The sequence below is a fragment of the Syngnathus floridae genome, chromosome 3 (assembly GCF_059516105.1).
Source record: "Syngnathus floridae isolate MCC-2025c chromosome 3, RoL_Sflo_1.0, whole genome shotgun sequence".
Taxonomy (NCBI): Eukaryota; Metazoa; Chordata; class Actinopteri; order Syngnathiformes; family Syngnathidae; genus Syngnathus; species Syngnathus floridae.
The window spans coordinates 5,944,360-5,957,953 of NC_142415.1; the positions used below are offsets into that span (position 1 = coordinate 5,944,360).

General features: G+C 39.5%; 1 protein-coding gene and 1 long non-coding RNA gene across 5 annotated transcripts in view; one reads left to right on the plus strand and one right to left on the minus strand.

Annotated features, from left to right (window-relative positions):
- On the minus strand, window positions 1-10,228 carry LOC148400178 (uncharacterized). Of its 4 annotated transcripts, none has more exons than XM_088371839.1 (6): window positions 9,841-10,228; window positions 7,876-8,164; window positions 6,497-6,572; window positions 6,148-6,226; window positions 3,891-3,999; window positions 1-1,967 (listed from the first exon to the last, which is right to left on the minus strand). In XM_088371839.1, exons 2-6 carry the CDS (start codon window positions 8,122-8,124, stop codon window positions 1,551-1,553), a joined length of 930 nt encoding a protein of 309 aa, XP_088227965.1. In that variant the 5' UTR covers window positions 8,125-8,164; window positions 9,841-10,228; the 3' UTR covers window positions 1-1,550. The 4 variants fall into 4 exon arrangements, with proteins under 4 accessions (XP_088227965.1, XP_088227964.1, XP_088227962.1 ...); XM_088371838.1 differs by having other exon boundaries at window positions 2-1,964; window positions 7,729-8,164; window positions 9,841-10,225; XM_088371836.1 differs by lacking the exon at window positions 9,841-10,228 and adding an exon at window positions 9,425-9,536 and having other exon boundaries at window positions 2-1,967; window positions 7,729-8,164.
- The window catches only part of LOC148400179 (uncharacterized), a 22,721-nt gene continuing 18,512 nt past the window's right edge, over window positions 9,386-13,594 (plus strand). The window contains exon 1 of the long non-coding RNA XR_015857696.1: window positions 9,386-9,478. This is a non-coding gene — a long non-coding RNA (uncharacterized LOC148400179). The remainder of the gene's footprint in view (window positions 9,479-13,594) is intronic.

The window sequence follows — 13,594 nt, forward strand, 5'->3', positions numbered from 1 at the left end:
TTTCCCAACTTTATGTTGCAGAGGTCATTCATTCACAGGAAGCATTTGCAATGCATGCACATGTCACAGCACTAGTGATGGGGAAAATGAAGCTTCAAATTTGCTTAATGAACCAGTTGTATTTTTTGACTCTACCAGATGGCACTCTGTTCAACACTAGGCTGAAAGCAAATTGACTTGGCATTTATTAATCCTCTTATTAAACCAACAGTACCTTCAAGAGGAGTCAAAAAATATACATAACTGGTTCATGGAACTTGACAGACGTTGCACAGTTAGTACTAAAGGAATGAGAAAAATAAAATAAACTGAGGCATTTGATGTACATACTTTCAATTTGCAGACTGGTGACAGAACGGATCTCTGTTATGTGCCTTCTTAGTCCTGTATTTGTGAAGAGACTTACTAGATAACTAGGGAGAATCTGTTGATCACCATAGCATTTTTTTCTTCAATTTTTTGGATTCAATTCTGCCTTGTAATGCTGTGGGTTCAGCAGTGAGTAGAAGAGGACATAAGGTGACAGTCGTTGCACTCTGCTCGAAAAACTATCCTAGGACTTAGCAAAAGTAAATGTGCCTTCATTCCAATACAGACTCATGAACCGAGCATATGTTGTTGTTTTTTTTATCATGGTGAGAATTCAACCTAGACTTCTCTAACGGGCAAATTAAAGGGATACCATGTTGAACTTTGACCTTTGTAGCCCACTGACTTCCTGCAGCCGAGTTTTGTACTCAAAAACATGCTTTTATTGATGTTCAATTAAAAACATGCATTTTCCATTTTAAATCCTTTTTTCTTTTTTTTTAACCTGAAACACCAAAAAAAAACCATTTAATTGTTTTTCAGTTTAAAAGACACATTGCTTTTGCATTGGACATTTTATTAAGACTGATTGGCCAACACTTGGCTGCAGACTGAAATTGTAACGTATTCACAAGCCACACAGAATTCAACCAAGGAAGCAACTCATCGTTTCATTGTGATATTTAAAGTATATTATTAGTGACTTTAGAACGGCTATTACATCCTCAAAAACTTGATTTTTGTCCTCAACATTGGAAATACACAGTAGGTTTTGACAATGACCACACAGAGGTAGAGATTAGGAAGGTTTGATAGCACTTTTTTTCACTACAAGTCTTCATTCTTTGATTCTGTACCTGTAGTTCTTTTGATGTATAAACTTTCATTTAACACAATACTAACAAAAGATGTGAAACTTTCTTCACGCATTATCTGATTTATCAAACAGTATAGCTTGAACTGCAGCTGAGCAGGCCTTAATGACGAATTTGTCTTGGTCTGTATCGGCTGGCATCGGCATCCTCCTTGAGTACCCGATATTTTAAAATTACTACTCCTTCAATGGGGGGATTCTAGATGTTTTGTTTTTTTTAACCTGCCCCTTAATGGTTGTGAAAATAATGCAGGTTTGAGCCACATAAAGCATTAGCTTCCAGTTACTGTGCTTTATGTTTCTTCCAACCTCATGATAGAATAAAGCAAAAGATTCTAAAATGAGATTGAATTAGTTGCTTCTAAAATTAAGTCCTCTTGCTCTTTTGGGATGTCAAACTGCAGCACCTCACGTGTCTTGAATCATGCCAGTATCCATGGCAATCAGCCTCTTTGCTGTCTCTTCTTGAAGTGAGGTTGCTCTTCTTGGCCTTTAGTAGTCTTTCCAGACAAGGAGAGCTCATATTTAAGGGCAGTGTCACCTGACTGAGACGACGCGGCGGACCTCTCAACAACAGCGGACAGTCAGTACTGGAGGAGACAAAATTGTCCTGGGTGACGCCCTGACTCAGGCTTCGAGGGCCAACTGTTGACTCTAAGCGTTCTAGGTAGCAGACGGGTGAAATGTGCAGACGTCCAACCTGGTTGCACGAGTCGCAGGTGACCCACGACCCGTCTGAAGAGCAAACTGATACCGGTGACGACGTAGCACTGCTGTGGCTCTGCTGGACAATTAAGCAAAAAGATTGTCACACGTTGAGCGGTGTCCACCATCATCTTTTATATGAGACTGTTCATTGAAATGTTATTATGACCCCCATTCACAAGTACCGTAATTTCCGGACTATAAGTCGCGGTTTTTAATCATAGTTTGGGTGGGGGGGCGACTTATACTCAGGAGCGACTTATATATGTTTTTTTTCACAAATTTTTACTTGATCATTAAGACATCACTCACAAGTATAGTTGACCACTTCCCATGTTATTTTTAGTATAGTTGATCACGTCACATGCTTTTATATCTTTATCTTGAACATATTCAAAACATAAAAAATCGAGAAAACATCAAATAAAGCAATTAACACTTTAAAGCACCATATCCAAGTCCACTGTCTGCTGTATGTACACTTGCTCCATTTTTGCTCCTCTTATATTTATTATTATTATTTATCATTATTTGTTTTTTATCATTTATTCAACACTCTTATTTATTCATTGTTTGTGCCTTCTTGGGGTTTTTTTGTGTTGCTTGTATGCATATGTATATCTCACCGAGGGATAGTGGAAACGTAATTTCAATCTCTTTGTGTGTCTTAGAATATATTTAAAAAAAATTCGACGATAAAGCAGACTTTGACTTTGATAAAACAACCCCAAAAAATTATATTTTCAGACGAAACTGGATGAGGGCGCTCTAAATTTCACCGTTGGCCGTGACTCATCAACTGGGTGGGCTTAAGAAAAATGGCACCAAAAAGAAACTCATATTTTGCAGGTTACAAACTTCAAGTTGTAAAATATGCAGCTGAAAACAGTAATCGAGCAGCAGAAAGAAAGTTTAGAGAACCGTGATGTACCAATGGATTACTATTTCAAGTGACGTCAGTAGCGCGGCGCGGCGGTTGTTTACATACAAACGTGCCCACATAAGGACTACCGGCATCATTAGCGGTGATCATTTCTAAGTGACACGGAGGACAAAGAGTTTGAAGGAATTAAGGATTGGGAGTGACATAGAAGGTTTGAAAAACTATTATGGCTTTTACGCACGCCCGGTCCTACTCTACTGAGTCGGGGGCCGGCGCTCGGCCGAGTGGCTGTCCGCGAACGGTGCGCGGGGCTCGGACATGGCCATTACGCACGGCCGGTCTGTCTGGAAGTCCACGCCGCCACACGCTTGGAAGTTTGTTTTGTTTAATAAAGAGCCGTTTACCAAACCCACGTCTATCCTTGTACTTTGTTAACGCTACAATATAGTTATATAGTAGATCTGTGGAATAAAGACGAGGCTGACGTCAGGGCGCACGCGCGGCGATGTTGACAAAGGACGAGGAATTTGATCGATGGATTTAATGGAATTAAAGTGCACGGATGGTTTGATAATATTTTTGGCTTGTATTATAGTTATTTGAAATATACTTTATCTATCGTTATATGAGCCTGTGGAATATTTTGAAGTGCAAGCGCCCTCAGCCGTGCGCACCCATTGTTGACAAAGAACGATCGATGGATTTAATGAATTGGAGTGACACCGATGGTTTTATAAACATGTTATTCATGTAATAGTTGTCCTTAATATAGAGATATGTTACGTCAGGCCCGTTCTCAGCTCTTTGTTTTTTTTTGTCACGTTAGCATACCTATCGTTTAGCCTGTTGTTGCTATCGTTTAGCCTGTTGTTGCTCGTTCATGACTGTTTTTGGTGTGGGATTTTGTCGAATAAATTGCCCCCAAAATGCGACTTATACTCCGGAGCGACTTATATATGTTTTTTTTCACTTTTTGGGGCATTTTATGGCTGGTGCGACTTATACTCCGGAGCGACTTCTAGTCCGGAAAATACGGTAATTCAATGCAGACAGACTTACAACTCTGACAATAAATTACATAAATTACATATGTTACTATGTAACAAATATAACAAATACCTTTTGCTTCTTGGATGGTGGGCTGTAATGGACCTGATTTGGTTTTATACGAGGGAACCAAATTTGGAGCATCTCTTCTATTTTCATAATGACGCTGAGAAAGTGTCCTCTAGAAAAGATTAAATACAATGAGTGACGATGACATATTTTAGTATTGGGGTTATTTATTTTTTTGCTAATGTTGTAGCCCATAGGCGTGTTTAGCCCAGTTTTAGGAGTACGTAAGCACTCCCAAAATAAATCCAAGCACCATCAAAATTTCAGATTTTATTTACTGTACATCTCTTTATAACGTGTTAAAACCACACACTTTAAAAACAATGAACAATATTTAATCAACAAATGTTTAGTACCCCATTTTTGCCTCAAAATAGTTTGATCCACCCCATCCAATCTCAATGAGGCAAGCTGTCTTCCCTTCAAACGGAGTACCGTAATTTCCAGACTATAAACAGCTTTTTGCACAAGCCTTGAACCCTGCGGTTTATAGTCTGGTGCGGCTTATCTATAGATCTTTTATGATTTTTATGATATTGTAAGAGGATTTGTTTTGATAACACAGGTAATAAAAATGAGGACATTTCATTTAAAACACCTGCGGCTCGTAGTCCGGTGGGGCTGATATATGAACAAAACAGGATTTTCCCCAAATTCTAGCTGGCGCGTCTTATAGTCCAGAAATTACGGTACTTTGAATGCCAAGGCATGACTACTGACTCGCTCAATGACTGGATGCCTATCATTCCTAAAGTGTGTGTGTGTGTGTGTGTGTGTGTGTGTGTGTGTGTGTGTGTGTGTGTGTGTGTGTGTGTGTGTGTGTGTGTGTGTGTGTGTGTGTGTGTGTGTGTGCATGTGTGCGTGTGTGTGCGTGTGTGTGTTTTGAGTAGTAAATAGTGAAACCGCCAGCTTCTTCCCGCCAATCAAATGCGCCCCTATCAGAGGTGTCCTGGTGACAAAACCCCTACACCTCGTGGCAACAGCTGAGAGTGGGCGAGGATCGAGTGGCTTGGGATGTCTCGCCAATCATGATTACATAAGCCTCCTAAAGCCTCTAACATAACATCAGGCTCTCTGGCTTTATCTGATTGGTGGATGAGAAGAAAACGCACAAAGACTGACTCAATAAAAAATAAAAAATAAAGGCTGCATGGGGGCGAATGGCATGTGTTCTCGACATCTACATTCCTCAGCGTGTCTTTGATCACATGATTGTAGCAGATACAGCAAGAACAGCGCATGTTCCGTTCCACATAAATAATGTGACTGTGGCTGCGGTTATCTCCATACACACATGCACACACACACAGACACACATTCCTGTAGTAGTTGCCATTCACTTACAATGTGTTAGTTCTTGTCAATATCCAGAGCTCGATTGCTGCATGGAACGCACATCATCATTGGTTTGTAAAGCTTATATTAAATGCAGACATGCAATTATTTCCTGTGTCCTCATTAATATTCATTCTACATGAAGATAAGTATATAATACCCTGGGATGCTTTGTGTGTTTTTTAAGGTTAATAATTAGGGATGTTCTTTTTTTTCAGACCAATACCAGTATGAGTACTGAGTAGTCACTGATACGACGTTCTGATACCACTAGAATTGTGAAAGAATGGTAAAGTATTTGCTACTATTAACTGTAACTGATTACAAGTTTCGCTGGTATGCCAAAATCAACCAATCCCCAAAAAAAGGAAACAGACAAAAAACACTTGAATCTGAATTTCCCCCATTTTACTATGAAAGGAGACTTTTTTTTCGATTGAAGAATTGTAGCCCTCCTCCCATTTTCCTTACTTAGTTATTGCACAATGTGTTTATATTTATATATCAGCCCTGATCAGGTTATAAAATAGCCAATAAGTATTATTTGACGTAAGCAACAATGAAGGAGACATTTTATTACCATTAACCATTGCAATTGACACATTCGTGTTTAAATGAAAATAACAAAATGACTCTTACTTAGCACTTGAACTCATCTAAATTCAGTTTGTGTTGACTGGAGTTTGAATTCCACAGGTTGCGATTACCGGTGATGCTTCTGTGGCTCAGACTAACTAAAATGTCATCGACAATGGCCACAAAGCATAAAGAATTCAATGTTTACCAGACTTAATAGTAATAGTGGGCTAGAGTGTGAGATTCCAATATAGCTCCTGCAACTCTGCATGGAACCATACTCAATCTTCTCAACATTTGGCCAACCTAATATTACATGTGGTTAATTTTGTTAATCTGTTGGATTTACCCCATGTTAGGATTTTGCAGGACCCCCATTATTCTCTGGATACGGTCCATTGCAACCCTCTCCTGGAAACTGCTAAAACCTGTGGAGAGAAGACAAGTGTGCCGTGAGCGTGGAGGATGAGTATCAACAGCTGTTTTTTTTGTCCTACAATTTCTCCTGTGTAATAGGGTGGATTTAAGAACAACTAATCCCTATGTTCACTTATTAGTGACGTTGAGAAGCAGAAGATTTTGCTATCAAATCAACAACATGCTTTGGAGCTTCTGCAGCACTAACGTTTTTACGTCATTGTTGTCTTCACAGTTTTCAATTAGTCACGAATCTGCCATATTAAAAAAGAGACACTTACGTGTCGAGTATCTGCCAGATTTCAAACCTCGTAGGATGGATGACAGAGGCTGGATATAACACTGCAAGTCCATGCACTAGGTGGAGAAGATAACCCCGTTAGCAACTTAGCATTTCTGGAGGGCACCATTTGAAGGGTTGTGTAATAGCTGCTTGGAGAATATGGGCCCATTCCCATCAGAGCCCAATTAATTGCTTCGCACACCTAACTATGGGATTAGTTAGTCATTTGCACCTAAGTAGGGCTCAATCTGTGGCTTAATGTCAAAGGCATATTGATTTCCAGCTCCATGTCATTGATTAGTCATTTACAACTGCTGCCATTAAGAGGTATTAGCCCTGCGTTAACATGGCGAGAACGAATGCAAGTACTTCACTGAGGGGCCTCCATTAACAGCTGACAGGAGCCAATAATAGCAGTAGGCAATAATAGCAATCAATGACATCACGTGTCGCTTACCGGATTGGCACATGGCAAAAATTTAACTATTCCCATTTTTGTCCTATTTTTTATTCCACATCCTCTTTCACTCACTGGTAAACTCACCAGTTACTGTTTTTGTTCTCAGGCCAAAGCAATGGAAGCAATACTTTGGTGAGATCTTGTGTCAACTTGTTAGCAAAGGGACTCTTGAAGTGAGTTGAGAAGTTGGATTAGGACAAAAGTAGTGCTTTGTCACCAGGCAATTAAAAACCTTTTTGGGGTGGCATGTCAATTATTTGGGTTTTTTCCCTATTTGGGCAAGGGTTTGGTGCCTGCACTGTATGTAAAGGAGTATGTTTGCAATAATGTGTTCAGTGTGTCCGCCTACTACTTTAAACACGGTATTCTGATTAATATTGCGTTGGTGGAATAAAAATTAGGAAGATAAATCAACCTGTTTTCAACCATCTCAGAGGACTACCATTTATTCTGTACCACCCCCTGCAGTCAACTGAAATGGATGTGGCTTCTGGCTCACATTGCAAACGGCATGTGAGCAAACCCAGAAAATCTGTGAGTTGTGATGTTCTCAATGCAAATAATTTGGCATCAAATACAGTAATCAGCATGGGAAAGTGGAGCATCAAAATGGCAGCCTCTGGAATCATTCTCCTTTTATTCTTAATATTGTAAAAAAAAAAACACCTCAAATTCCCCCTTAAGTGTTTAGAAAATTAACAAGCATTTTGGCTCTAAATTATATGTATTATGCAACATGTTTTTCCATTAAATACATGCTATGGTCTCACCTTCAATGAGAAAAGTTCATTTAGAATGTACAGTTGAGGATGAGCACCATGTTCATCTAAAGTTCTCTTCCTGACTGAAAGGCTCTTCGGCACAACATAAGATGTCTCTTGTTTGCAAACTGGGGTATCTCGCTTAAATGGAAATACCATGGCGGTCACTTGGGGAGCTTCACAGTTTGCGGAGCACGCACAGTCGTGTTGATCATCACAGCTCCTATTCCTCCTCCAGAAGGCACCAAAGTCAAGTAGGATGTTGGGAGATTCCCTGAAAGTAGCAGTTGAGGACGATGAGGATGATGCTTTGGTCTGCACCACTAGGGCCTCTGCATTCTGAGGACTCAATCTCTTGATGCAGTCACAGCTGTTTTCATCACCAGAGTCTGAGGGTGATGACATGATGGAAGCAGACTCTCAGCCAGTAGAGAGCAGTACTGAACTGTCAATCAAAAACAACAAATATCATTACAAAAAAGATTTTTTGGTCCAAATCATTGTGCTGCTCCTTCTTGCCACAAGGATGTAGTATAATACAGACAGACAGACAGACAGGCAGGCAGGCAGGCAGGCAGGCAGACAGACAGACAGACAAAAAAGAAGAATAGTACTTCTACTACTGACTCAGTAAGATGTAGTAGTCGTTTTTTTGTAGATCAGTGGTTCTTAACCCCCTAGGGGTGCGAGAATGCTTCCTAGGGGGTGCGAGGATACCCTGGGGGAAATTTACAATTTTTCGGGGATATTGGTCGGGTAACCTAAAAAAGTGAAAAATTCTGGAAATCAAGAAGTCATTGTGTTAATTGGGATTAGGGATAATGCTAATTAAGCCTTATAGCTGTAAAGTAAACCAATTATTATTATAATACTTATTTAGGGTTAGGGGTGCGAGAACTGGTTGGTGAATTGAATGGGGTGCGAACAAGGAAAAAGGTTAAGAACCACTGTTGTAGATGATAAGGAATTTATGCCTGTGAGTATAATTATATTATCTTTCTCTATGTGTTGCTCCACCATTGGTGTTCAAGTATTCCCTTCTTCTAAAACCAAAGTACCAATGCTAACTGTTAGCAGGTTGTGTTTTGCATTGCTTGTTAGCATTATGCTGGGCGGACTTTCCTAAGGCACAGCTATGTGGTTGTTTTAAATACACTATGTGTAATTCTCTGTTTTATGTTTAGTTGTAGAGTAAACCAACTATGAGTAGCGCAAAAAGCCTCTTTTTTGGTTAATTGTTCATTGAGGAAAATGCTGTTTATTGTGAAGTGAATAGTAATTGAAAAATCTGCCACCATGTAGAGCTGGTATCTCAAGTCAAAGAAAAAATAACCGGCCAAATTTCCTAGAAAATATATAAATAGCAATTGCAGAAGATTTACAGAGTTTTAACTACATCATACATTGCTCAAAATATATTAAAAAGCCAGATATTCCATAATTGTTTGCGTTGCTCCCAATTTAAGGTCAAGTTCCAGAATTAGCTCTACGCATTTATCTACATAACATTTTGATGAACTAACTTCTCTTTGAAAGTATATCACAGAAAACAAACAATAAATGGACTGTTTTATTTATTCACTAACAAGTGCCTAGTGAATTAATAACCTTGTGTCAAGGAAATGTTGACTCTTGAACTCAGTTAATTCAACATCCAACCTGTGCCCAATATGAGACTGAATATGATATCAGTGGATTAAATAACCTTTCTCCAGCCTATTCGTCCTCTCCTCCAAATGGGCAGGTCGTCCAACAGTATGTAAGTAAAAACGAGCAAACACTTGCGCTTGCTCCCTTTCACATGCCGAGTGCTGATGCAACGTTATGTGTGGACACGATCATCCACTTACGCTGTGACAACTACAGTACCTTGCTGCAGTGCCAATGCCGAACTGCACCATCACTGTGTGACTGAATAATCACTGCTGCGCCTGTACTTAACGGTACCCCGTGAATCGATGGCAATATTTTTGTTTATTTATTTATTTATTTATTTATTTATTTATTTATTTTCTTGGGGGGGGGGGGGGGGGGGGTATTACAATATTCCAAACAAACCCGCAACTCACGAGCAGAAGCAGGTGAGTCGGTGGAGGATGGAGGCAGAGCGTCGAAGCTTACCCGGAGTGAGGCGTGTTCCCTCCGCCTGGTACGCCGTGTTCCCGGACGGACAGTCGGGTGGAAAAAGCAGCCTGAGCGCAGCAGACTGATCTCAGTCAGGCCGGCGTCGCGCTGGCGGGTAAGTAGGCAAGCAGGGCGGGTGACTCCCGTTCAGCCCGTGGAGCCTCTCCTCGGGCAACGTGTCCGAGAGGGGAGGGGCCAGCACGTTGCGTACCTGCTTCAAAAATAAAACAAAACACGGAGCTCGGCGGAAACAAAAATTGAAGTGAACACGTGACCAGTCTGGATGTTGTTGTTTTTTAATCCAACTCTTCGACTGAGTCACAACCACCGCAAAACGTGACGAAGACTAAGCGTAATTATTGTCCACTGAATAAGCAGGACGGACAGGTAATTAATATTCATGAGCACAGGGCTTCTATTGGTCAGTAGCAGCTCAGCGCAAGACAACGCAGAGCCGAGCCCCTGAGCAAAAATTGGTTCAGTAGCCCTCAACTTCTACATATTAGTTGCTGATTATTCATAAACTTCATATTAAATTGTTACATTGAATTATTATAATGTGTAAATTTAAATGACACAACAAGCGACTGGCAACATTCCAAGTGGGAAAGCGATACTGAAAATCCTCTCAGATAAAAAACCTCCAACAATGTACAGCAATACAATCACTTTGATAATAAACAATCACTTAAAACGTTGTTAAATGAAGTTAACAATAAAATGTAAAGTTCACAAAAGTTGAATAATTAGGTCTCAAAACCATCTAAAAACGTGTGAACACTTAAAAACCAAAATAAAAATACCTGAACATTAACTTTTGCTTTTTTTTGTTACTCAGTCCTTCCTCAATGTTCTGTTCTGTTGATGCTCAAATAAACTTGTTCAACCAGGACGAGGCTAATTGATATTAAGAAGCTCTTCAAATTGTTCTGGCCCCAATGGTAGCAGCATTACAATAAAAATGACAAAAATTACAGAAGTCTCTGTTCGTCTAGGAAATACTATAGCTAAAGGAGAAATATTGTTATTTTGAGGTTCACCCATCCATCAATTTAAAAAAAGCGGTGTTGAGAATTAGTCATCTTTGCCTTCACCGGGATCCTATTGTGGTGGCATCACAAAACAGGAAACCAAAACATAGAACTGAAGTCCAATTCAGATTTAATAAATCAAATTCTACGTTTTTCTGCTAAACTGCATTTGTTTCAATTACCCTATCCTGAGTGTCATGAGAATTTAGAATCTTCAGTATTTTGGACTAAATGCTGGACTAAATGGACTTAATTGCTGTGCTGTCTATTGCAACTAAGCGGATAAACAACAAAACCCTCAGGGGATATGAGTTGATATGAGTTTCCCCAACCTCTGAATTACATAACCAGAATAGTAAATGATGTCATATGTGGACATTTCGCATTAAACAGAGAGAGTGAGAGAGCGAGAGAGACAGGGGGGGGGGGTGAGAGAGAGAGAGAGACAGAGAGACAGAGAGAGAGAGAGACAGAGAGACAGAGAGAGAGATTACATAAGTGTTTTGAACCATATCAAAATCATATGGTGAGAGAGAAGGCTTGCAGTGAAACACTGGGATTTTTACAGACAGTCATTAAGTTCCTGAGGCTGAACATTAAGCAAGTCAAGTAATCCAAGGCTGGCCGGTCAGGAGACAAATCCATCCCACTGCAAACGCCCTCGTTTTGCGAGAAAGTGCTCCTTCCAAACATGACATGTTCTGCATACCTTATTATTATATTCGGCATTCGACATACCTTATGCTATCTGATGCCTCGAAAGGTGGTCTTACTATTTCATTAAACCTGCATACACTGTTGTAAGACACCTTGTGCAGGATGTAGAAAACCAGCCATAGAATATTGTAAGAAAATGAATATGCAGCACACGCTACTCTCCAATAAAACGTGTCATTGTAGCAACATCACAACTTTAAATAAACATTGTAAGGTTATATTCAAAGTTAGTGTAAGGTGTACTATGTTTACAAAATGACAAAACCAACCCAGATAAAAGCAGGCTCCGAATTGAGATATGCGGTCATATTTGCATTGCATCAAATCTGGTATTTGCTAAAGAGGTCAAGTAGGCAAAAGGATAAATCCAATCATCAGAAAAATGTCAGTTATATATGAAATGAAGTTTATGACCAGACAAGTACAAACAAGGGTTGTTTTATGTAAAAAGAGACCGACAAATATAAGTGAAACGGCTTTAACCACAAGAGGTTTGGATTTAAAAATGAGGACACATCATCCGACAGGCTAAAACCCTTCATTTGCAAATGTCACACAAGGACAGAGGCAGTGTGATTTCTTTTGAAATTTGCTGCAAAATTGCACCACCTCCAACTCAAAAGGGCCACTTATTTTTTTTAAAGCAGCCACATCATGTTAAATAAACATTTTAGAGCGTTTAGCTGTGTCAAAATGCTAACTGCTTACAAAAAAAAACACCCCCAACATTTCTAAAATTTCTTTTGTTACCTTGTTTTAAAGAAAAACTGTGAAATATGACTTGTGACTTAACATATGCAGCTGACGATGCACGCACGCACACACACACACACACACACACACACACACACACACACACACACGGTGGAGCAAAAATCACGTTGCATTACATCAACAAAATTAGTGCCATTGTATAATGAATGTATTTTTTTCTCTTTCCTTTTTCACTTGTTTTTGCATTCTGTTTTGTCTCTACCGCTACTAGCGGCACTTGTCTTTGTCCTTGTTTGTCTGTTATTCATCCATTTTTACATTTAGCACTTGTTTCTTGTATTCTTGCACTCTTGTATGCTGCTGTGACAAGAAAATGTCCCCACTGTGGGGTAAATAAAGTTCTATCAATCAATCAATCAATGATGATTAAGGTGAACAGTACATTAATTCTCTTTACTGCAACTACTTTTGCACCCATGGATGGATGCACAGATTTCCATTGACCTCCATAAACATTTCACAGGGTGTCAGAAAGATAAAACACTGGAAATCATTTTGTAATATTTATTTATTCATTTGTGCATTCATGCAGCTCTCTTGTTTACGTACTGGATCAGCAACGCTCAACCAGTATCATGTGGCACAATCTGGTGCCGTGAGAGAGTGAAAATAATCCAATATCAGTTATGTTGACATAAAGTAATTATTTTATAATTTATATATACGAACCAGTTTTTGTCAATTTATCCCAACCATGTATAATAGCAGACAAAATATTGAAATGCTCTTCGATTGGATGACTGAAGGTACATAATTATCCTGGGTATCCACTTTTTGTGAATTGTTTTCCTAACTGGTGTGCCATAATTTTTGTTTTCCAATGTGGAATATGTGCCTTGTTGGCTCAATAAAGATTGAGAGATACTGAACTAGTAGATTACAACCAAACAAACGATGAGAAGAAGAATGAGCCTCCAGTTTGGACCTGAAATGAAATATGCACAATTAGTCTGAATGAAAGTAATGTGCAGGATAAGCTTAGTTCTAAGATACGAGTGTATTCCTTTATAAATGACACATTCTAAAACAGGGGTTCCCAAACTATGGCCTGGGGTGCAGCTTGAGGCCCACCAGCTGTTGTTTGGCACGACTATTGTTATTTTACCGCACAATGTTTTAGTTTTTACATTGGGCAGGCAGCAATGCAATAGAAGATAAGAAGTTCATTCTCATCTCTCACTTCCTTGTTTTCTACCAATCACACATCATTTGGTAAGACGTGTCGGCAT